We start from the raw sequence: 26,387 nt of genomic DNA on the forward strand, positions 1-26,387 counted from the left end.
TTAAATAAGTTATATCAGAAATGTCTGCTACTATTTTTGACACTATTTGGCGCGTTTTCTCTACTAGAGTTCGCTTAGTTGTGACGTCATAAAAAAAACACAATCTTATTCTAAGTCTATTTCCAAACGCGTTCGTGAATACGAATCCTGAGTCTGTCTTGAGTAAGTCTAAGTCTGAGTCAAAGTCTGAGTTTGAGTTCAAGTTTGAGTTTATTATTGATGAATACGGCTCCTGGACAATCGTGTTATTAATAAAATGACTCAAATGTTTGTGGGTATCTGATAACAAAAAAAGGACTAAATAAACTAATTATGATGGGCAGCAGTAAAACAGATTTCACGTATATCTACCAATTGAGTTAAAGCATAAAGAGAATGTTAAAATATTAAACAATAATTATAGACAGTCGTCGAAGAAGAAGCATGATTGGTCGTAAACGCAAATTGATACAGTCAAGTTACCATTACCATATCATTACCCACAGCGGATCACTTTGATGTTCAAGACTGCGTATCGCGATAAATAGTTGACATTTTTAGATGATATTTTGCACACAGCATCTTCAAGCCTGTTCTTTAAAACGCAATGATTGAGTCGTAATCGGAGCCACTCTTTGTCAATTATTTTGGTATGTTTTGCTGACTTTGTTGACTTCCGTCTCATTTCCAAATGGAGGTTGACCATTTTTCACGGCGACTAACTCTTTTGGAAAGTAAGAAATTTACGCATTAATTTAAAGGCCATTTAATAGTTTTCTTTCTGCTTGCAAAAGTCCATTTCAGTTTTGATTTGTGTTTAAGATTTCGCAACACCTTAAATGAAATGAAGAATTAGTGCAATAACGGATCAAGTGTGGTAATATGCGTATTGATAATATATTATTTATAATTAAATTAAAATATATGCAAATCCTGTTGTTTCTCACAATAAATGATCTCAATCTTAATGTTTTATTTATGTTCCATGCTCAATATTCATGTTTAGATATGATTCAAACAATATACATGGTTTATAAGATGCCCATATCTTTTCGATCTATTTATTATTTTCAACAGATAATTCACACAAGAACACCATGTGTAAAGTGTATATTCAAGATCACATAGAAAACAATTTTATAAAAAAATGAATATAATTTATAACTGGCAATATAACTTGGTCATTGTAAACAACTCAGTTCATGATTCGACAGTTCAAATAGCGTGTTAGATGCCCCCCTGAGTGGTTTGGATCACGTGATCCGTTATGGCTACAACTGCTCAATTATGCATGAATTCTGCGCTGAAAAAAAGGTATCACAAATACATTTTGCCTGCGTCTAAAAATAAAACTATGTGCTGAATCAGTAAGCAAAGTTAATATTTAATCAAACTGGTGTAAAAGAAGTCTCAAAACATTTATTGCTTGTCACCAGAACAACTTAACTACGCTACTGCAGTGATTTTTTTACCTGCGAGTCCCACGTCCTGGACTCACAAAAATCTCTGGGGATGCAAAGTTATAAATTATGCGAGTCCCAAAAATGCATTGAAATTTCTAAAAAATAATATAGTTTAATATTTGGACTCGTTCTTTCAATTTAGGGACTCGTAGATTTGCAAGTAATCGAGTCCAAGGACCCAGATGAGAAAATGTGTAAAAAAATCACTGTACTAATCCGGTAATGGTAACGTGACTGTAAAAAAAAATCGTAAATCACTAAAACATATCTCAGGATAAACTAAGCCACAATAATAATATTTTAAACTATGTGACTCAAGACAAATGATCACGAACATGAATTTTATAATGGAATGGACGATTTGTGTGCAGCATGGCAAATATCACGTATAATCCTACTTTTATCGTGTTAAAAAACACATAAGTTTCGTTTTCTAATCCTCGGTGTTTATACAAAAAATGTTTGTTGAGTTTACAAATGACGTGTTTTTAAGGCTATGAAACACTATGCTGTATGCAGTATAATATTATTAATTGTAGTGCGTGTTTGTAATTCAGAGTTTATTTACAGGTCGTCGCTTAGTCTTCACGACTACATTATGTGCACTTTCAGGGCAAACTATTTAATTTTGAGCCATAGTAGGTCAAATTTACCCCGGCTGCCCGGGTATTCGCCAAAGAAATAATTTTGATCCAAATAGACCAGTGCACGATGGCGAATGAGACCTTAATTAATGTTCACTGGTAGACAATTAATAAATTGTATTATGCATAAAACCGACAAAATCTAAAAATAGTTGTTTACGCCCCGCCTACTCGTTTACGTGACTGATTAACTCCGCCTTTTCATCCCAATTCACCGCTAAAATCGACTGCGCAAGCGTAGAGGTTAATTAACCCCGTGAAGGGGTTAATTCACCGCTTGCGCTGAATTCACCTCTTGTAGGGATTAATTCACCCCTTGCGATGCATTTATCTCTTAAAGGGATTAATTAACCGCAATTCATTTCTAAAAACCGCTGGAAAGGGTTAAATACAGATGAATTCGGATGAAACGGGGTTAAAACGGATTAATCTCTAAAAATCGGCTTAATGAGGGTTCTTTTTTAGGGATTCTTAAGAGATTAACCCCGGAACAAAATCCCTAACCCCACTGTACCATTATTTCAAATTGAAGAAAACTTACATTTACTTTGATCATGGTAACACAGTTCATTACTCAGCTTATCCGTTTATGTTCTTTTAAAGTGTAATAAAACCAATATGACAAGATTCAGAACGCCTTTACATTCAAAGTAGGAACACACGTGTGTGACTTTAAAATGTACATGACCCATAACCTGAACCCAATAATCGTGTGAATACTTACTCCTTCTAAGTTCAGTAAGCTGTTGGTTTGGATTATAACAAACACACACAAACTTGTTAAGAAAGCGGTTATTTTTATTATACTATAATATACCATAGGAAAGAATGATATCCATACATCCAACGTGAGAGTAAAAACCAACATCATATAATCCCGAAACAAATTATCAGACTTATAAGAACCTGTAAGACTTTTAAGAAATCATCAATTCAAACAATATACAAACGTCGAAATAATAATAGAACATTCAAGAAATGAATATATAAACATTAAGGAAAATACACAAAAATGGAAACCAATTAAACATTAAAATAAAACGGACGATATAAAAAGTTAACATGTGGTTGGGTGTTAATAACAAAAAAGTCCAACAAACACGATCTACGTTGTTTTGTTTTGTTTTTTCAGAAAGTTATTGTTAATTCAAGTAAATGTTCATAATTAGAGACTATTGTAAACTGACGTTACTAACTTTAGTTTTTAAAATGTGTATAATACAGCTAGACGAATTTTGTTGGCATAGACGCTTTGAACAAAATATGCATAATTATTCCAATATAGACAATAAATACGGGGAAGGGACTTAAGCATCTTATACAAAACACTATGTACAATATATACGCAACATTTCATAAAGAAATACGGTTCATTTTTTAATCTAACCAATCTGTTAGTTAAATGCAAAAAATCAGCAACTAAAAAAAGAGCACGCAAATACAAAGTGCTGTTGTCAAACCGTCGGTTTCGGAACAATGTCTTAAAATAAAAGATTGATTCGTAAAATAAGACGAAAACATTGGATGGATACATTGCATTGTTTACATATCAATACTATGTAAACGATGAATGCTACCATTTCGTATACTATATGTAATTGTGTAAATCTCTGACATGATCTTCAGTTTGTACTATGATTAGTATAAATGACTAATTAATTGTTAGAATAAAGAAATTTAGTAATCGTGTTACGCAAGTTTATTCCATGCTTAATGAGTAAAGTGAAAAAGACTGAGATTATGATTATATTAAATTTAAGTTCAGTGTAGCTTAACATAAAAATTATATAATTATATTATACAATATGTGTGTGTACACATACAACAGTGCTCATAACCAATAGCAGTTATAGTTAACCGCCAGTCTGCATTTTGCAAGTTGACTTGTAAGAAAATAAAGTTAAATACATAATAAATAAAGTTACTGTGTAGAGCAACTACTTCGACGTGAATCAAAATCTGTCAAAATATGTTTGCGAAGTTCACTTGATATAATTGCCATTTTAAACAATTTAAGATAGCAAAAATTCGACGGGCTTGTAGTTTGTTGGTGGAATCTTTATGTCGAACACTTGCACGCATATTTTGTGTCAACTTTATGACATTGTAAGTAAATCTTCACAAAATAAAACAGATCCTTATTGCAACAATTCGGCTCAATAACATTATTTCCACCAGCCTGCTATTTTGACTTGTGTTCAATAATATATGTTTTTTCAATATCCATGCAATGAGTTCGTCAAGTGCGCTAACTTTTAAGGAAACTGCTGTTATGTTAGATTAAGCAAACATAATATGGCGACTTATCATCTTTATTGACATAACAAAATAAATAATGTCTCCTACTTATATTTTTTTAATATAAAACGTGTGAAGTTTAATATTTAATGATGAAATATCGAAGAACATTATTTTATCCAAGAAGACTAATAGTTATCCATTTTAATGTTATCGAGTGTCCGCCATTTTGCATTTTGTGGAATGCAAATTATTGTCAATGGCGATTATAAAATGTTTGCCTTAAGTATATCACATTTTGAGTTAAGCTATTTTCTAATTTAAGCACAAAATATGTCACGCAATAATACCCCCTTAGAATATGACTCGAGAGAAGTTTTATGCAGTTTCACAAAAATATCAAGAAGTAATTCGAATAATCAGCTTTTATCAAATATATACATGTAGATGAAATGAAACTTAAGAATCATAAACAGGATATAAATCCGTGCCCGCTAGTTCTTAATTAAAGACATATGACCAATTGGCTATGCTTTACAAGAAAATACATATAATACATCATTAAGCACAAAACATGATTGACAATTGATATACCGAACAACATTAAGCAAAACCATGATTGAAACTGGATAAACGCAATGGAATGACCATTGTAACCATTTGTTCTTTAAACCGGTTCATCAATAGCTGAACAAAACACTTAGTCCATACGTACTCAAGCACGATAATAGTGTAAACAAACACTAACATTTACCTCATAGCATCGTGATTAAAAATGAAAACAAATAAAAGCATTTAATTAGGTTTTTAAATTAAATCACTTAATAATGTTAAGATGCATCATAGTAAAATACTTGAAACATTTTTTGGCGTATTATATAACACTCACTCATGTATATTCAAACAAAACACCGTTATAGTCAAGAAACATAAATACTCAAAACCAACCAAAATGTCGTAAACTATTTCATAGAATAGAGTTAACCTATAACAATTAAGTATTTCTTATAGCAATATCCGAAATTTTAGCGATATATGTGCTCTCGTAACATAGATCTTACGAGATACAAAATTCCCGTTTTTATTTTTTGTGTGATAATATATTTCATGTGAATTGCCCGCGACGATATACGAATATTTACCATCGAACACAAGATGGGCTTTGAGCAGTTCGTGAGAATCACGTCCTGGTTCCTAAAATAGAAGTGATTCACAAAATCGAATTATTTATATTTACGACACAAACACTTCGACGTTAAACTTGATATTGTTCACATTATGAAATCGTTGATACAATTAAAGGGCAACATTATTCTTAGTGGTTGCGGACGAAGCGTGTTCAAATAACATATTTTCTTTTCTCATTGATATTTTGACATGCTAGCACCAAACGAATAAGTTTATTATATCGTCACTTGCTTTTAACTTAAGAATCCAAAACGGTAATGATTAACTTTAACTCTTAATTCGGCTACGCACAAATTAAGGTGAACAGAACTCTTACACATAACAGAGCTGAACCAGTAAAAGGTTCGCATTTCACGAGTAGAATTTGCATAAATATTTGTAATAAGTGTTTTCTCACTCTGGGTGTTCGAAATGGCGACACAAAATGATACACTGCTTCAATGAATCTGCGCATGTTTTCAAACAAAACGCCTTCACCCTTTTTATCGCAAATGTTTGAATTTGAATTTGACAGTGCTTGTTTACTTCTAGTAAGATGATTTTTATGAAAATAGGAGACCAACTATTATATAATAATTTTAAGTATGGTATTTAAATTTTGATTTTTGCTAGGCTTGAAATTGGATCGTTGGATTATTCAAAATAAGAAAGCCGATCATCATAATGCATTTTTAGCTGTATTCCCTTAAATAAAATAATTGGTATCAGTATTGAGTATATATATTTATTTTAATGTCTTACCTCTAAAGAAGCGAACGATAAACATACGTATATGCTACATAGTCATGTAAGGTAAAAAAGTAACTTCTTCAACATTTGTAAACAGTAAATGAACTGCGCTATAAGTGTATTTTTGTTGTTCCTAGTATAATTAATACCTTTTCCCTAAGAACAAAACAGTATAGATTTAATGTATGTGAAATCAAAATATCAAAATGTATGTGAACAATATCCCGTACTTTTAAGACCGGAAATAATAAAATCGATATACATTTGCACCATTTACAGTTATAACATATCAGGAAAAATGAAACCAATAATCGAAACATGCGATCAATATACAATAATTTAGTTGAAGGAAGAAATAAAGTAAAAATATGTGTACGCAATATACATTTCATTCATTTCAGAACCAAAAATATACGAGTATAAGTTATACACTTATGTTATCCAAAAAACAATACATGTTCACAATACAATGTTATATCTGTAAACAAACAACTAAACAAAATCAAAATGCATGCATTCAATGGTTGATTCATCTCAGTAAAATTCAGCCAGCACATATGTAACTTTGATTTACCTCAGAAAAACATCAAAATACTAATGCTTGATATACATTCATTAAATGAATATGTGATATGCAATTGAATGTGCTCGATATAGATTATTTATCTCATGAAACAATAATATTGAAATCGAATGTCACAATATACTATCACTTTATTCCTCATTGATATATAACAAAGACAGTATACTGCATTACCAGTTCATTGATCTCAATGATAAATAACATCGAAACATATGTTCAGAGATCTTAGAAAAACTAGCTTCGAGATGTATGCGCACGATTTACAGTTTTTTAAGGAAACATGCACATTGTACAGCGTCTTTGTAAACATAATATCATAAACATGATATAAACAGAACTGACATGATGAAACAAAGCGTCAACGAAATAATTAAGTGTAAGAACATCCTGTAAGGATATTCAGGACACACACACACACACACACACACACACACACACACACACACACACACACACACACACACACACACACACACACACACACACACACACACACACACACACACACACACACACACACACACACACACACACACACACACACACACACACACACACACACACACACACACACACACACACACACACACACACACACACACACACACACACCACACACACACACACACACACACACACACACACACACACACACACACACACACACACACACACACACACACACACACACACACACACACACACACACACACACACACACACACACACACACACACACACACACACACACACACACACCACACACACACACACACACACACACACACACACACACACACACACACACACACACACACACACACACACACACACACACACACACACACACACACACACACACACACACACACACACACACACACACACACACACACACACACACACACACACACACACACACACACACACACACACACACACACACACACACACACACACACACACACACACACACACACACACACACACACACACACACACACACACACATACACACACGCACACACATATATACAAACAGATTCCTGTTTGAGAGAATACAATTGATCTAAACATGTTTTTCACAAATACATATTAATTAGGTATTGTTATTGTTATACGTAATGTATATTTACACGAATGTAACTAAGTAAAATTGTTTTTTTTTAATTTTTATTAAACTATTCCTCCCTACTTAACAAGGTTGCATAATTGTGGATAGAAAAATGTGGTGTCATTTATGTTTTGTGCGAAGGGCATGTATACCCATTGAAAGCTCTGTTGGCACTGGTGTCATGTTGCAAGTGACACTCGATTAACGTAACGGCTAGTCCTTTGGTTTCAATGGTATTGCTATTCCCCTTGAAAGCTGTGTAGTCATTGGTTTTAATTTACCATTGATCGTGCTACTAGTGGCTTCCTTGATTGCGGGTGGTTAGACATTCTCTTCCTCAACAAAATCGCTTGAATTATGAACATCACGGTCTGCAATGTTTTCAACATCGCTGGACATAAGAAATCTGTCTGACCGTGTTTGATTCCTTCTTCCCTGCATAATAAGGTAAGTGTGATCTTACTCATGTTCATCACGATGCCATATTATATGAATATAGAAGACATTTATCGTTTCGTGTGTGCACAATTCTTTAAAATATCATCTTGTATAAATCATTATCCAATTAAATACTATATAATTAGGATATTCACAACCTTGGTATTGATTGCAATCATTTTAAAATCGTCTGTTTTACAATTTCAATACTATCAGTTGGCGTTGATCATTGAATACCACATTGACGTCATTTTACAGTTTATCGAGGAATCGTCTGCAGTCCTGTTTTGTATATACTCAACCGTGCGAAACAAATAAATTTACATCTTGCTTATTCTAATATGTGCATATAAAAGTTTTTATACAGAATCAGTCAATTATGTATAGTTGCCATTACAGTAACACAATTTGATTTACATGGTGGTTTGGGCAAACACTGATACTTTGATCGTTCCAGAATAAAGATTTTGGAATTGGAATTAACACAATCAACTTTGTCTGATTATTTTGCTCACTTCCTCGTTGCGTGCTAGCTAATCAGTTATATTTTTAACATACCTTTTATTTGAGCAATCACCTAGACAAAAGGTCGGCAGGCAACGAGGGAGTGAGCAAAAGATTAAGAAAAAGTGGATCACTTTACCTACATTCGTCTTTCCCAAATATATTGTTGTTTTAAAATTGTACGTGTGTGTTATATCATCAATATAACGGATCGTCTAGAGCAATATCATATAAATAATTGTGTTTGTATAAATGGGTTGCAACGTACAGCATCTATCGGAGTCAGTGCGGGGTCTGCCATCGGGGAGCTGGGGGTGTTATGCCTCCTGCGTCTTTTTTACAAAGGTTCAATGTAAATTTTAGAATTATAAATACAAATAAATACATTAATACATCAATAAATAAATTCATTTTAAAAAATTGTATTAAGTACTTAAACATACATCATGCATGTTTGGTCGCATTGGATGTTTTAAGTGAAATCGTATACAGTAAACCATTTACGTTTCATTCAGTATATTCTATTTCACATTGAACTTATAATATATATAAGTTCAATATATATATATATTGACAAGTAACATTTAAGCTTACTTCTGTTTTATGAAGATAATAACTGCTACAGTGACACCGAGCCCAATGCCAATGCCGATGCCAATGCCGATGTACTCATGCGCTTGGGATGTTGACGCCTCTGCATTGTTATTGAAACAAAATGCAATATATGAAAAATAAAAAAGGCGCCTTTTAACAGTTCATATTGCTGCAAAAATAAACCAATGTATATTAGTCATGAATAGTGCCTGTCTACGGAACCTTTCTTGTGTTTCTCATTTTGCAAAACACTAAACAAAATTAAATGTGTAACAAGCGGACAAAGGGTCAAATATGATGAAGGCAGTTGAAGTTGAAGTAACCGACCCCGTACTGGACGGTTTAATGGCATACCGTCAATTTTATAAAGGAATCTCAACGCCGCATGGTTGTGTGTTTTTGCAATTGACAATATGTTAGACACATTAAATGTTTTCATTTTGAGAATGTGGGGGATATTAAATATATGTAAGCATATTGGTTTTAAACCTCTTGACGTGGCTGAAGTGTTTAGTGAGTAAATACAAATATTGATTTTGACAATAATTATCTGCTGCTGGAAAAGCACGTAAGTAACAACATAGCAAAACGATTAAAATCCAATCCATGTATTGGGCCTTCAACTTTGGAAATATGTTTACAAACGTCCTTAGGGGAAAACCGCTTTATGTACGATCGTATTGAACATTCCCGAGTTTTGTGTAAATAAGCCAGCGAATTATTATTAAATCTGATCAAATATTAATCGACCGGCCATATGGTCGTACTTGGGAACGGTTCCTTGTATCCTTCTTCTTTGGCAATAATAGCCGATTATTTAAAAGAATTATTAAATTACCGAAATATGCTTAAATTGTTTTAATGACGTTTTGTTGCATTCTGTGGTTACTACACGACGATCAACAAAAGCATGTCGCTATTAAGATGTGAATCAATTTTTATTCCAACCAAATATTAACGAATTCGCATAGGCACGAACACACAACCTAACATATCCATACGAATTTGTTATCTTAAAGCGTTTTGTACAATATGATACAAAGTCAATGAACAACGATAATTAAGTCTAAAAAAGTCGACAGTTCAGAGCATAAATCTTGTGTGACGGACATGTTTCAATGAACTACTCGTTCACATGATGAATGGAATTAAATTGGACATTGAAATAACTAAATATATATCTAATTTTTTTAAAGAACAATATAAATTTTACAATTTATATAACTCAATTCTCAGGATTTTAATGCAAACCCTATGATCATACATTTATATCTTACTTATTACGACACAATGTGGTAGACGTTTTCTTTTTTAGATGGAACTAGCCTGAGGGTTATGACCTAATCCGGGACTTTTATATATTCACCAGTCCATACATTGCCGGCATCCGTTCCCAAATCGAACACTTCAACAAAATATAGTTTAATCTTATTTACAGCGGATTGTCACAATATGACCTTGAACCGGTTACACTGATGTCTGTTGCCAATAATTGCACTATGAGAGGGATACAACAATTTAATTATTAGATAAGCGATCCTTTTTTTATAGGCAGTACAAATCATAAATAAATATTACGTTATTAACCCATGTAGCCATGAGCATCGGAACAGATTGTCTTTAGTCCACTTCAAAAGAAATAAGTAAAGAATTTTAATGCACAGACAACATTTTACAAAAAAATGGGTAACACATTTCACTTAATACATAGGATTTCTGAAACTCAACATAACAATTCTGATTAACATTCATTATTTTATTTCATTTAGACAGGTGCTCAATATTCCATACAATACATAATTAATCCGCAATTCATATCCGTATTCAGCATTAATTGACGATTTTCACTTGGTGGAAGTACATGCACGAACAAATGCAAAGGTATAAAGTTGCTTTACACATATTATTGCAAGGGCCACAGCAAGCGATGATGAGGTCAACAGCGGTAACCGTATGTTAGTTCCAAGCATTTGAAACGTTAAATCGATGTATATAAGTAAAGTATTTTGAAGTATAACTGATCGTCGTTCAAACCTTCTTGAATAACTTCATCAAATAGTCTATTATCTTAAGTATAAGTAAATTATATTCAACTTTCAGCACTAAATGTACCAATACAATACCACGTTTATTATCGTTAAAGAATCAAGAAACGGGCACGAGAGCGTTCAATAAGCCTGAGAATTTCAATGAAATCGAGCTATAATAAATAGAAGCTCTTTTGTTTTTACAATTGCACATGAAATACAACAACCCAAAAATGACAACCACATTGACCAAAAACCAATTCAAGCGAAACAATTGAGTTTTACATAGGTGTGACACAAGTGGAAATTGTGTATATATTATTTTAGTAAACGATTTCTGGACGGTCTGGACAGACGAGCTTTTTCAAAAATCTGTTGTGACCCAAATAATTGTATAAATCATTTAAGGTATGTATTGTTGTGAAGTACTTGTATGTTATGGACGACATTTGATTATCACAACGTCTTGCGATTGTTCACATAATATGTAGTCGATGAATACGCTTATTTGACAGGGATCTCAGGAAAAGTATTTAGCTAGGAGTGTTATACATTAAAGCATGGTGAAACATGTAGCCATTAACGTATCGCCCTACGGAAACCTGCACTGACATGGATATGAAACCGCATTGGCGTGTCACCGCATAGACGTGACGTGTTTGTCTATGCGGCAATTGTCAATTTATATAGACGACCCCGTCAATGCCATCGAACACTCGCTCCGCATTGACCATTCTAAATTAATGCATTCCAGCCAGCTTGTTTAAATCCGATAAAGTTATGAAAAAAATAATCATGGATTTATACAGTTATACGTGCATACTCAATTTCTTTGTGAAAATATTTAAATAAAGGTTATCATTGTTCAACACATGTTATTTCAACGTATTGGTATGCGGGACTCGAAATAACACTCATTTTTATTAACACAGCAAAGTGTGGAATATCAATCACGATTATATTCATAGTCGCGTCAATGTACACAAGTTTAATGATGCAAAAGTGAAAAGCTGGAATTCAGATATAAGGAGGAGGCTACACAACCCTGCAATATTCGAAAAAAATGAAGTCCTACTTTTTATGTCCAGCTCCTTTCCTTTCACAGTGAAGTTCACCACTCGATGGTCAAACTTGTGGCTGATATTGATGGAGAAGAGCCTGTCATCCGTGAGGTCCTGATAGAGATCATACTCGGCAGTATTGTCCGCCATTACAGGTGTTTTCACGTCGGGTATGGTGAAGGTCAGCTCCTTGCCCGACAGTGACAGCTTGAAGTACTTGTCATAGCTGGAGGTGGCTGGGAGTGGCTGCTTCTCTGTAAGGTAGTTATATCAGTGAGTAAAATTCAATGAACATAGCGATTTATCAAAAACAATTAACATAGATGTATACATGAAGAAATCATCTTTAAGCCACTATATGTGAACAGCCAGAAATTATTCCACTTGGTGGTCAGTAACAGCTAGAAATACTGATCATAGATGGAAGTGCTGCTTCTCTGAAGGGTAGACATATTGGTGACTTACATAAATGGAAATTCAGAATAACATTATTTTCTAAAGAGTAACATTATTGGTTAAGCTACAAGGAACGAAATTTGGAATTATGAAATTATTTTCTCAAGTGGGATATATCATTTAAGTAACAAGGAAATTCAGAATCCTACATTGCTAGCAACACAACATGTAGTGTTTAATCTGGAATGTCAGAGGGGCATGGATAATGACTTAAAAAAGGCATTGCACACGGTTATTCTCTTACAAAAGGCACATAAGCTGTGTTTAACTTTTTTTAAATTTTCATCACGTCGAATTTTCGCAATGACGTCACATTCATATCGAACGCTCTTGTCGTTTTCAAATGAAAAGGTTACATGAAGCAGGGACGTACACATGTTGGTATACGTCCCTGAATGAACTTAATTACACATGTTTCGTAATGCTTTTACTAAATGCCATTTTTAAATATTAATCATGTCTGTATTCATAAATTAATGAAGTATTAAACAAAGAAAGTTTTAATCAGCGTTAGATATCCGCGTGTTTCTCGTGAAAATGAGAGTTAAACAAACGGCGGTTCATGTATATGCCGGTTTGCCAGTCATGAAATAGGTAGTCAATACATAATAAAACAAGAACACCGCCTAGCGGGTGCAGACTGCTCATTTTTTTGTTTTTAATTTCAAGGACCCATCTCAAAACTTCAATAAAAATGAATGAGGTGTGGGGATGGAGAGGGATGTATAGTGTGGGGGTGTGGGCATTTATTACATTATCTTCCACAAATAAGAAACACAATGAACAAATCATCTTTTTGTGGGGAGGATTCTTGGGCGAAATGGTTAGACAGTCTTTCAAAAATACAATAATGAAAAAAGTTGCTTTTTTTCAAACCATGTTTAAATAAGAAATAGTATTTTTATTGGTGGGTCGAAGTGGTCGGGGGTTGAGAGGGTGGTATAGTGTGAGGGTATAGTCATTAATTAGATGATCTGACCAAAATTAGAAAAACATGTGGAAAAAATCATGTTCTGTGTTAGGGAATCTAGCATGGAGCATGGGGGATGGTTTGGGTGGAGTCTATTATGGTATGTCAGGTAAGTATGGTTTCGTCAAAGTATGAATCAAATCTGATAAAAATAAAGAAGGTTTGGCAATTTTAGCAAAATTTAATAATTTGACCTTAGAGTCAAGGTCATTTCAAGGTCAAGGTAAATTTCAACTTGTCAGGTACAGTACCCAAATGGTAGTATGAAAGTAGTTAAAGTTTGAAAGCAATAGCCTTGATACTTTAAAAGTAAAGAGGATCGAAACAAAAAAAAATCAAAGTTACTTAGTAAAAAAAGGGTCATAATTCCGTTTAAATGACAACTTTACTTTGCCTGCCAAGTCCCCTCATAACAGTTAGTAAGAGTACTGAGTTTGAATGCAGTAGCATTGATACTTCATGAGATAAATGCACCTAAACACAAAACTTAACATGACGCCGACGCAGACAAAGACGTAGAAGCCGTCGCCGACGCAATCGCTGACGCTCAGTTGATGATAATAGCTCTTTTTTCCAAAAATGGATGAGCTTTAATTGCTATACATGTTAATAAGCGTTCTTCAAAATTTGAGAGGGTTTGACTTGTTACATACAGTATTCTATTCAAAACTCGGCTTATTTCTAAGTAATTACAATCTTTACCGTTACGGCCTTGTGTCTTACGAATATTCTGATATTAACAAAAGATGTCGGATCATTTTAGTTACACTACGTAAAGTCGTTAATTTAGGTAAATATTATTTGTACTCCATGTAGGTGAGCGAAAAAAACAGTCATACGCAAGGACTGTATAATTTGTGCTGATTTATTTCAGATAAAAGTCTTAGCCAAAAGTTTGGGTCGTCGAAGTTTGTCATTACGAAACGTGAGTGACTGTCATAAATTCGTTGACACAAAACCCACGCCGTTTTATTAAGAACAAACTGCTTTTTCTGATTGGTTTCCATTGATATTGCCACTTAGCCAGTCAACATGACAGATGCATCACAAAAATGCCGTACGCAGAGTTAACATATCATATTTGGAGCTTATACCAACTCGCGCAATTAAATGCTTCGGGGTGATTATTGATTTTTACAGCACTTTTCGGGTCATAGGCCCTCTCTCATTGCGTCATACGCAGTCATGCATTAATATATATGTTTTCGGGACACCGAGATAACAAACGATTGTACAATAAGATAAGACTTTAAACATATGGATCTAGATAAAATGGCACATCGCGCTAATTGGTTTTGCAAGGGGTAGAGTGGCGCTCCGAAAACTTAGGCATGGCGGGGCGCCAGCTGATGCGGCCTGGATAAAACACTACAACATGTCATAACTAACAGTGAAAATGTGTGAGAAATCAAATAATAATTTCTCAATATATGATGAAGCCCATACATGTTTTGTATAATCATCTTTTATTTAACCTTTCACCTCTAAGCATGACCTTTACCTTTAAGCATTAGATATCTTTTTTATGTGATCGGCACTTTCCACAGGTTAAAGTCTTTGGCAAGTTATTCAAAATTGTAGAGTACAGAAATAACAGTCTAGAAAAGTTCTGGGATACCGAGTTTGATGATCCTTTACCACTTGGATACATATTTTGACGCATGTGTAGTCCCTTAGAAAGTTAAATTTATTTGATTCAAGTTTCAAAGGCTTTGTTTCCAACCATTTAAAACACATGAGAAGCAAACAGCATAAAGCCGTAACCGACTTCAAGTGACTCTCAGGCAGTTATAGCTTTATACTGATTGCAAACAGTCATTTTCACTGTCCTTCTGAGCGGTAGAGGGTTAATTAATTCTTTGCCCCCAAAACCAAAGCATAGACACACATATCATTAAATGTGAGTCAATACTTGTATAAACACAACTTTCCAGTAGTCCGATTTGTGTACACTGTTCAAATGATATTAAGTACCTCCTACCATAAAAAGATCAGTTAAAAAAACCTTTTGTAACAATTTTTTAGGGGTCAAAATGAACGTGTTGTTGACCTGACTACACCGACCTATAATCTGGTTACCGGTCGCCGTGGTGACTGGAAAGTACCAGAACCATTTGTAGCTAATCTGGTTCTGCCAGTCTGGGTCCGTGATGACGTCTATGGCAATGACAATCGTCATATTGGGCTCAACATCGTATGTGGCATTAGGGGCCTTTAATATTTCAATCGTATCTGCAAGAAGCAGCAAACCAAAAAAAAGTTTACAACAAAAAACAATTCACTGCTAAAGTTCAAGAAATACTTTTTAAAAATCAGATAAAAGAGTTGCTTTGTCAAAACAGGACAAACTCATTGTAACCTGTTTAAATAAAGTACACTTTTCAATTATATGAGCCTACATTTAGGAAAACCGGATTAAATACATTTGAGTAGTTTTATCCCAGATTAGCATGTGCAGTCCACTTTCTGCTTTCATGGATGTTTTCATTAAAATGATGTCTCGTTTTCAATAAATATTAAGTCATTGGCAACTGTCATCCGTAATAAGCCTGTGCTGACTGCAGATTCTTAAATAAAACGACACTTTTCACACATGCTTTAGCCTAGTTTTCCAAAATGGAGACTCATATTTTCTCCTATGTTGTCCAATCGCTATACTTGTCATAGGAAGTCATTATCATGTCATTATTCAATGTATTTGTGTTACATTGTTCACATTGTTTTCCTTAACACAACACATTCATTGTATCGAACAGCATAACTTTCAGAAACAATACCGGTACTCTGGTATTATGATTTTGGAAAGAACGTTATAATACTCTCCAACTAGGGGCCAAAGCAAGGATAGGAAATAGTTATACCTATCTATTCAAGCTCGATTGAATCAAAAGCCTAAGGCTTATTTCAAACTCTTGAGTCCGCTTCCTGGGCAGAACAATTACTTTGAGTAATTCGGAGGAGCTCAAAGAATGCTACCACAGCGGTAATCAAACTTGATCTTCCGGTCCCTAGGCATACACCTTTACACTACCCCATGCAAATTAGTTTGGAAAGCCAACACATTACATCATACAAGACTGATTCTTATTTGACTGTAAGTCTGACACATTACCTGCATCATTCAATACTGACTCACCTATGACTGTAAGTCTAACAAATTACCCAATACATCATACAAGACTGAACTTATTTGTACAAATTTAATATTCTAAAGCAAAATTGGTATTGGATCCTGGTTTACGCAGCAAGTTTTGAGGAGGTATCTTGATCTCGGCAGCCATTTTGACGCCATCTTCGTAATTTTTCAAAATATAATTTGCACTCCGTAATTCATATGTAATATCTATAATATTATCAAAATGACATGTATCAATGAACAACTCGTTTACATTATGCATGGAATTGAATTTGACATCGGACTAAATAAATATGTATCTAATTACTCTAAATAACAATATTCATTTTACAATTTACATAACTCAATTCTCAAGATTTGTATGCACACGCAACGATTACATTAATATATTACTTATTACGACACAAGTTGATAGACGTTTTCTTTTTTAGATGGTATACTAGCCTGAGTGTAATGACATAATCCGCTAACTTTATATATTCACCAGTCCATAGATTACCGGAATCCGTTCAAAATCGAACAATTCGACAAAATATAGTTAAATTTAATTTAAGCGGATTTTTATAATAGGACCTTGGACGGGTTACTCTAATTGTCGTTGCACAAGTACATGGGTAATACTATTAAATTGCTAGATAAGCGATCGTTTTTTTAAGGCAGTACCAATCATATTACGTTATTTACCTAAGTAGCCATGCGCGTCGGAATAGATTGTATCCTATTACCAGATGAAAATCGATAGCATAACAACGATCGTTTAAACTTCAGCTTTATACTATCGCTATTTTTATATCAGGATATTTTCCAATTGCTATTTCTAGACGGAACTACTTGTTTACTTCATTCATAAAGTTCATGTGAAACTCATATTTTCAGCGACCTCATAGACATACAAATGAATTTATAATTATAATCAATTCATAATAATATTACATTCTATAAAATAAACAAATAAATAATGAAACACAACGTTAGCCTTATTGTTATATATTTAATTTAATTTATTTATTTATGATGTAAATATTCTGCTCTAAAATTGCTGCTGCAACAGAACAAAATTCAACAAATAGGTCTGATCATATTGAATATCCAAATTTGAATTTAATACTAGAGGATAGTGACTTTGAAACTGAACTCAATGAGCAAACTGCAAATACACAAAATGTTGTTGAAATTTCATATGAAGACTTTTAGGCAAAGTTTGGGTTTGATGCCAGAGTGTTGTTTGATTTTGACCATGAACTGGTAAAACCTGCTACTGACAAACTAGCTTATTAGAACATTCCCATAAATGAGGATTCAATCAGGCAAGAAACTTCCAAAAGCAATGAGTTTAAGGATGTTTACATTGAACATGTCAATAAATGTATCACTGACCAAGAAAATAAAAACAGCAAAAAAGCATTTGCTGATATCAACAAATTTCGCAGATATCTTGCACAAAAAGGCAAAACAAATCAAATACATGAAGTTCCCGTTGATCAGTTAGATCACTATGTGACAAGATTCATCCTCTCTCTAACTAAACGGATGGGTCGGACTATGAACCGAGTTCATTGAGAGGCTTTTTAAGCTTATTGGATCGGTATTTCCGTCGTCATCGTTTTCAACAGCTTTATGTCCGGTTCCGGAACAGACTTCGCGCTGATTCGTTAAACCTTCAATGCAAAAAAGAAAAGTCTAAACAACGAGGTTTACTTCTGTTCTTAATACATAATTATATAAAAAATAAAAGTAAGTTTATCCAAAAAATGCAAAGCCTATCCAAAAAAATGCATAAACTATGGGAATTATAAATAGCATTTCTAACAAGACTATTGCCAAGCAATATATGTCCCCTACCGGCTCCACCATTGTAAGATTTCTTTTATATATTTGTTGCCATAGCAACCAGAATTTTTGACGTAAGCACAAAATGAAATGACGTGCATTATAGCAATATTGCCATCTATCAATGTTTTAAGTTTCATGAAAAATATGAAGAACTTTGGAAGTTATCGCAGGATCCAGAAAAGTGTGACAGACTCACAGACTGACGGACTGACGGACACACAGAGCGTAAACAATTAGGCCCCTACGGTGAAACCAGTAGGGGGCAATTACTAGCATATATTCTGTACTTCTACTTGTTTTTAACATGTAAATAACACACATGGATTATTTAATGAAATGTTAATACAAACAATTAAAGCCATTTTAGTTGTCCACTGGATGTTTGTAATGTAAGGCAGAACACCACCTCTAAAATGCATACCTTCACATTATTGAACAGTTGAACATTGCTGTATACACGCCTAAGGCAACCGGGAGAAGCTGAACCTCTCACGGTGAGGACATATACCAGATATGGGAAACTGCTTGGCTTGGTCCACACACTCCATGTTCCCTGCTAAACACAATGTGGCTTAATAACAGTCTCCACTTTGGCTTAAGAGGGACAACTGAATAACACAATTTGAGGTGGGTAACTCTATTTTATCAAAATGAATTGTTTCAATCATTAGTGATAGCTCAAATGCATGTTGTTTTATTATTAAACCTACTATTTTTTTAATAAATAAAATTTTCGATACAAAATCCAAATAAAATTATTAATTTATGATACTGGTAGTGTGACAAATGATTTACAAGGGTTTCGCTGTCCATTGTCAGAGTCCATTGTCAGTAAAATTGACAAACTTTTAAATTGTTGAGTTTTAACAGTTTGCAAATTCAAATTTGTAGACAACGTCATCTAAATTAATTTACACATATTATCAATATAGTATTAAAATGGTAGCTGAAAGAACTCTAGCGAACAGTTGATATTGTACTGACAGACCTGTTTAAAGGCGCGCCATTCAAATTAATAAAAAACAACATTTTAATTTATGGAAGCCATAACTATTTAAGTTGCACTGTTCGGAGTTTTTTTTCTTCTGTGAGAATGGCCGTTTTTACAAATTTATTACAATCGCTTCTCAAATTTTCACAATTTCAAAAAGTTCGATACTCAAATTTTCACCATTATAGAAAGTTCTCGACTCACATTTTCACAATTTTAACAATTTCGCGACTTTTTTTTTTATTTTTGAACATTTCGCGACTCATTATTTCACAGAATTGGGTGGCAAAGGCCGCTTCACAAAACTGGAAAAAACATGTTGTTTCTTCATTTTTGTGTGTATTTTTGTGTATTTTTTTATATTTCAATTTAAAAAAAGCAATAATAGAACAAAAGATTTTTATCATAGAACAAAACACATAGCATACCTTATATTTAGATGGGGAGATGTGAGGCTGAGAACCAATGCAGAGGGTGATGAATGCATAGAGTTTCATGAGAGGCAGACAAAAACTCGCACTGGTGAGAATATGGTCGACTAAAGGAAGATCAACCCGAAGATGTTTGGGGTAAATTCTCCTCGTGACCCAATTGCCATGTACAAGACTTATTCGGCAAGGCGACCAGATGGATTCTCAAAAGACGATGATCCATTTTACTTAGCGCCGCGTACCGCAGATGGTTGTTCTAGTCAATGTGTTTTTAGACAGCGTCTTGGAGAGGTCAATCTAGGAAAGATGCTCAAAAACATGTCGGTGACAGCAAATTTTCCTGAGAGCAAACGTTACAAAAAGCAGTCTGCGCGAAAACATCTTGTCCAGAAGCTGCGAGGTCATGAAGTTTCTCCCACATAAAGTATGGCTATTACAGGTCATAAGAATGTTCAGTCCATCTTGAACTATTCTCCAGTAACTGAAAAACAACTTCAACGATGTTCAGCCATATTGTCGACGTCCTCAAAAGCACAGTCGATGTCTGAACATGCCATATAAAAAAAACACAACATGTACAGCAACACTAATCTCACAAACAAATCCAGTGTCTCTTGCAATTCCTGAATTTACCATGAATTCAGATTATATGTTCCCCACCCACCACACAACTACCACTGTAAACACGGAATTCAATATGTCAACAGCAAGGCTTTTAACATCACAGTTTTATTGAGCAGCCTTTGACGTCTAAAACTTTAATGTCATTAACTCATCGAATACAAGATTACTCAAAGATCTTAATAAATAAGTATTGTATTTCAAATTCCCACACGAGCACATGAGAAATGTTCGCTTTCTAACCGATTTTAAACGATTTCTGGACGGTCTTGACACACGAGCTTTTTGAAAAATCGTGTGTTACCCAAATAAGTGTATGGATCAATTAAGGTTTGTTTTGTTGTGAAGAACGTGTATGTTATGGACGACATTTGATTATCAAAACGTCTTGCGACTGACGGAAGACGAATAACACGTAATCATAAAGCACCCCATGAGCAATATGTGCTCAGGTGAGCTTAAACACATGTCATGCCAATATAAAGAAATGAAACTCCAGCTGCTGGAGCAGTATTGAATTTTCATTAAAAACAATTAGTTGGTCCTTTATTTAAGGCAAGTCGCGCTTAAGGCAAGCTTACAAGAATGCCAGAAAAAGGGATTGTCTTACTGAGACAAACCATAAGATACTTTTATAAAAAATATTACATATAGTTGTGGCTGTTATTAAGATGTAGAGGTTTTTAAATGTTTGCGCAACTCAATAATTCGTATGATATTTTTAATACAAATGATACTCGTCTATTTGAAATTTCCTGAAAAATGATAATCTGAGAAATTACAAAAAAATGGGTTTGTTTGAAGATCAAAGTCGATTAAATCCCTATCGATTTTATTTAACGCATAGTCGCGACATCGTTTAAAATAACCTACATGCGAGAGTGTTTGACTCCGTCAAAATAACATCGCACCATTCGCATTACCGTATTTCATAATGTTGTTCCACTTATATCAGCCTAACTAGGAAATGTGTAACTGAGGTTTTATTCTGACAAATGTTCTTACCAATAAATGTAGCCAAACGATCGTAAACATGTTTTTACTTTAGCCATATAAAGCATACTACCCCGCCCTATGGCGGAAATATTTTGCAAGGAACCGGAACCATTTAAGATATTCGGCCAAGAAATTCATTAGAACAACTGATCTAACAAATGTTTCGTGAAAATTGGACTGTAATTTTAACTTCAAGAGTTTTAATAATGTTTTAATAAAGCTATATAAAAACTGACGCGATCCCGTGTGGCCATGTTTTTCAAAGCGGCATAACAATGTTTAAACCCTGCACAGATACCACATGTTCTTATCAAGTGTAATGAATAGTGGACCAACCTATGAACGTCTTTAGTGTAAACAAGGTTTCACTATAGCCATTAAAGAGATACTCTCTCGCTCCCTGGGGGCCATGTTTTTCAACGGACCGGAGCCTTTTCCTAAATAGGTTGAGATATCGTTTACAAAAAAAATGTTTCGGCCCGGTTAAATAAAATTGGACTAAAATGTTAATTATACAATGTTAACAAGGTATAGCTCTAGCTACAATATACGCCATGGCGGCCATGTGTGTCAACGGACCATAATCACTTTTTAAAACACGGCCAATATCTTTAGAATAAATGCACCTTCCATGTTTCATTGAGATTGAAAACAGTGTGTTTTTCAAGGTTAATATTTACTAAAGTCATAAAAGGAAGACTGCACTGCCATCCGGTGGCCATGTTTGTCAACAGACCACAACCATTTTCAAACTCAGCGAAGATAACCTTATATTAAATGTTCCTACAAAGTGTAATGAAGATTGAACTAAACAGTTTACCCTACAGTGTAACATGTTTTTTAATGTAATTTATTAAAAACTAACCAGCACTCTGGTTGCCATGTTTTTCAACGGACTGGAACCATGCATAAGATCAGCAAAGATAACATTTGGAAAAATTGTCTGAATAAGTTTCATAAAGATTGGAAATGATGTGGCCTCTTGGAGTGATTTAAAGGACTACGCACAATATACGAAGGCGACGCATGACGGACGAATTGTGATAAAACAATTAACATGTACACAAACTGCTCGGATGAGCGTGTGACTTTAAATTTAAAACTATGAACATACCGAACATGCTGCAATTGATATCCGCTAGGGTGACGTTCCTTATTCCACGCCCCTCCAGGTGCGCGGGCTCACTACACTTAGCGTTCGTTACTGTGACATTGGACTCGCCGGCCTGAGCTGTCACAATGAGCCATCGCAGATGGCAGTCGCAGACGAGCGGATTCCCGTAGAGATGACTGGCAAGACAATATATTTTTATATATAAAACTGTTAAACTGACACCTACAGATTTACTAATAAATGAAGACTTTAAAAAAATGACTGATTGAATGTGTAAGAAAACAATTGTTTGTGACTGTGTTTAGCTTCGTTGTTGGAACTTAACAATCACTTGTCAATAATTCACTGATTGTTTAACTCATGAAATAATTGTTGGTCTAGTATCGGTATAATAAATAGTTATTGTGTGTCCTCTTTTTACCAAACAATAAATGGACAATTTTTAATCATTATAAAAGTGACAACACATAGCGCCCTGTGATTAAGCATAAAATCCAAACAAGTGAACACATTTCAAGGTTTCCCTGGTAAATTAACAGAACATCAAGCGAGCCCCAACTAAATTAAAGATAGGCCTGTTTTCTGCATATGTGAAAAGCACTGCAATCTAATAAATATCTGTAAAGCTGAGATTTGTGTATGAATTTAAAGACATGTTATAAAACAAACTTGGTTAATGGTAGTATACTTCATTTATTTATTAACTATTGGATTTATTTTTTGCTTTTGTCACTTAATTTAAAAAAAAACGTTACATTCTAATTATGATAATATAGTAATACAATAGGAAATATATACTAGATGTATTCGTGTATATCGCATTACTGTTTCTGTTTCAGTTTATTAAGGCATAAAATTGCAAAATGAACTTATTGTTTTTTGCAACCTAAGGTAAACATATTTGGTTTAATGACACTATCAGGAAAAGTTGGTAGAATATTATGGGTGGAATTTGTAATTTGTATTTCGAAATACAAACAGGTAGGCAAATATCAATATACTGATTTTATTTTATCCCAGTATATTGATTTGTCTACTAAATATTGTTTCCATTCTATAAATAACAATTTTCCTGTAATATAATTGAACACATGTTTGCTCTAGCAAATATGTTCTTTATTTTCTGTCGCAAATAACAAAATGATAAGGTATCACACAAGTTGTTTAGTTATAATATGCTAATAATCAGTACAAGCGTTGATAAATAAACACACACTATAAACAATTAGTACTTGGGTTAAAAAAAACTGAATTGGATACTAAAGAATTAATAAATACAATAGTTATATACCATAGCTTCTCTCGTCATGATTGTTGGTCAATTATTTTGCAAATATGACTGTATTTATATGATTTACACTGAAGCACATCCAAGTGTATTTATATGATTTACACTGAAGCCCATCCAAATGTGTTTATATGATTTACACTGAAGAACATCCGATATGACTGTATTTATATGATTTACACTGAAGCACATAACATATGACTGTATTTATATGATTTACACTGAAGCACATCCAAGTGCACGTTCTTAATACATAACTACAGACCAGATACTTTTAAGGTTTTAATCCTTGCAATGCGGCAAGGAACCATGTTTGAACGTGTACATTTAATATAATTTATCCGTGGTTGAAAATAAAAGCACATTTCATTTTGACAAACTTTTGTTGCATAAACTTTTAAAAATATCTTAATTCACATTAAAATGCCCCAAAACTGCTCACACTTGTGAAATATATGCAGCCCATCAATTGTAAAGAAAACTCATCGGGCTCTCTTAAGCTATGCTATTCAAAAGTACCTAGTTTTCACATCGAATGAGTCATACAAACAATTGTTTGAATAATGATAGGTAATGGCTATTTTATAAACAACTCAAAGTTTAAGAAACTTTATGTTGACCTACGCATATCAGGATGAAATAACTCAACTAAAACGTTTTTGTATGTAAAACAATCATGAAATGTATTTATAAACGACAATTTAATTTTGGAATATTCCAAAGTCATTTTACTAGAAACTTAAAAAGAAAATTTGATTTCGGGAATCGAACCCTAAAACGTCTAAGGAGAAAAACTATTTCTACACAACAGAGGCCTTTCATTGAACTTGTTGATAACTTGTGTACAGTTCTAAACCGATTAATTGAACTTGTTCGGACTACGATCATTTACAAAATAAGGCGAAATGAAACAAATATATTTACAACTTTGGAAATTTACTAAACATATGTTTGAAGGGCAGACGGACCGAAATAATTATCGATAATTGTACTCATTGTAATACACATTATGGTATACTCACCTATGTGTTACTATATTTTAAGCAAAATTATGGAATACCTGTATGTAAGTTTTTGTACAATGCGATTTGATGATCAAAATTTGTGAATCGTAAAACAAACATTTTTATAATAACTAAAAATAAAGATTTCATGGCACTAAACTGTAATTCTTTACTATTATTGTCATGAAACATGATAAAATCATATCAACTATATAAATTAATTCATATAACTACTCATTTATATTTATTTAAGCAGCAGTTTCTCTATGGCGGCTGAAAAATTAATAACGAATTATTCCTTATTCAAACCGAATAAAGAAGTGACTTTTGAAATTTAACGAATTGTTTAACATGTACAAGCAGTACCAAACAATATGTTTTAATGTTTACTGCATTTTTTATCAAAATAGTTTTGTCATATTTCAATTAAAGTGTAACTATTCATACTATTGTTTATTATGACTTATTCAAACCAAATAAGCAAATGCATTTTCTCCCTAAAGAAATGACTTCTTGTGTGCAGCACTGCTACACACTACTTCAACAATGATTATGCATCTAGTAATACGTATGCAAAGTATGCAAAGCACGGTTTTACTTTATTTTATATACTAATACACTTATATTATTGCATAAACTCTAACTATAATGCAGGGGTGCAGAAACTTGGCAAAAGGAGGGCTTGAACGGGTGAAATCGTGTATTAACAATGCGATGCACGTGCCGTTCAAGCCCTGTTATGTGTGTTTCATATCCATAATCTGGTCCACGCGCAGTTACGTCCCTTCTCAAGCCTTCGACGACTTTCCAAGCATAAATGGGGAACTGAATAAGCACTAGTTTCCTCATGCATGCAGGGATAATGACTATTTCAATCCACTTTTCAAGTTATACCATCTGCACTCTCTTGGCAACAGCTTTATTTTATTGGCAACGTCAATGAAGTTAAGGTTATTTACTCAACATGTTCAAAAGACTATGCTGT

The 26,387-nt window shown here is 33.7% G+C and overlaps 1 protein-coding gene across 1 annotated transcript in view; it reads right to left on the bottom strand.

The window, feature by feature from the left end:
* Window positions 1-7,777: 7,777 nt before the first annotated feature.
* Window positions 7,778-26,387, bottom strand: part of LOC127863551 (uncharacterized) — a 63,844-nt gene continuing 45,234 nt past the window's right edge. Inside the window, exons 4-9 of the mRNA XM_052403107.1 lie at window positions 23,111-23,286; window positions 16,053-16,220; window positions 12,577-12,816; window positions 9,475-9,574; window positions 9,149-9,212; window positions 7,778-8,373 (exon numbers count right to left, since the gene is read on the bottom strand). Of these exons, the coding sequence (XP_052259067.1) occupies window positions 8,260-8,373; window positions 9,149-9,212; window positions 9,475-9,574; window positions 12,577-12,816; window positions 16,053-16,220; window positions 23,111-23,286 (862 nt within the window). The 3' untranslated portion in view covers window positions 7,778-8,259. The remainder of the gene's footprint in view (window positions 8,374-9,148; window positions 9,213-9,474; window positions 9,575-12,576; window positions 12,817-16,052; window positions 16,221-23,110; window positions 23,287-26,387) is intronic.

Source organism: Dreissena polymorpha, unplaced genomic scaffold (assembly GCF_020536995.1).
Source record: "Dreissena polymorpha isolate Duluth1 unplaced genomic scaffold, UMN_Dpol_1.0 chrUn015, whole genome shotgun sequence".
NCBI classification, from domain to species: Eukaryota; Metazoa; Mollusca; class Bivalvia; order Myida; family Dreissenidae; genus Dreissena; species Dreissena polymorpha.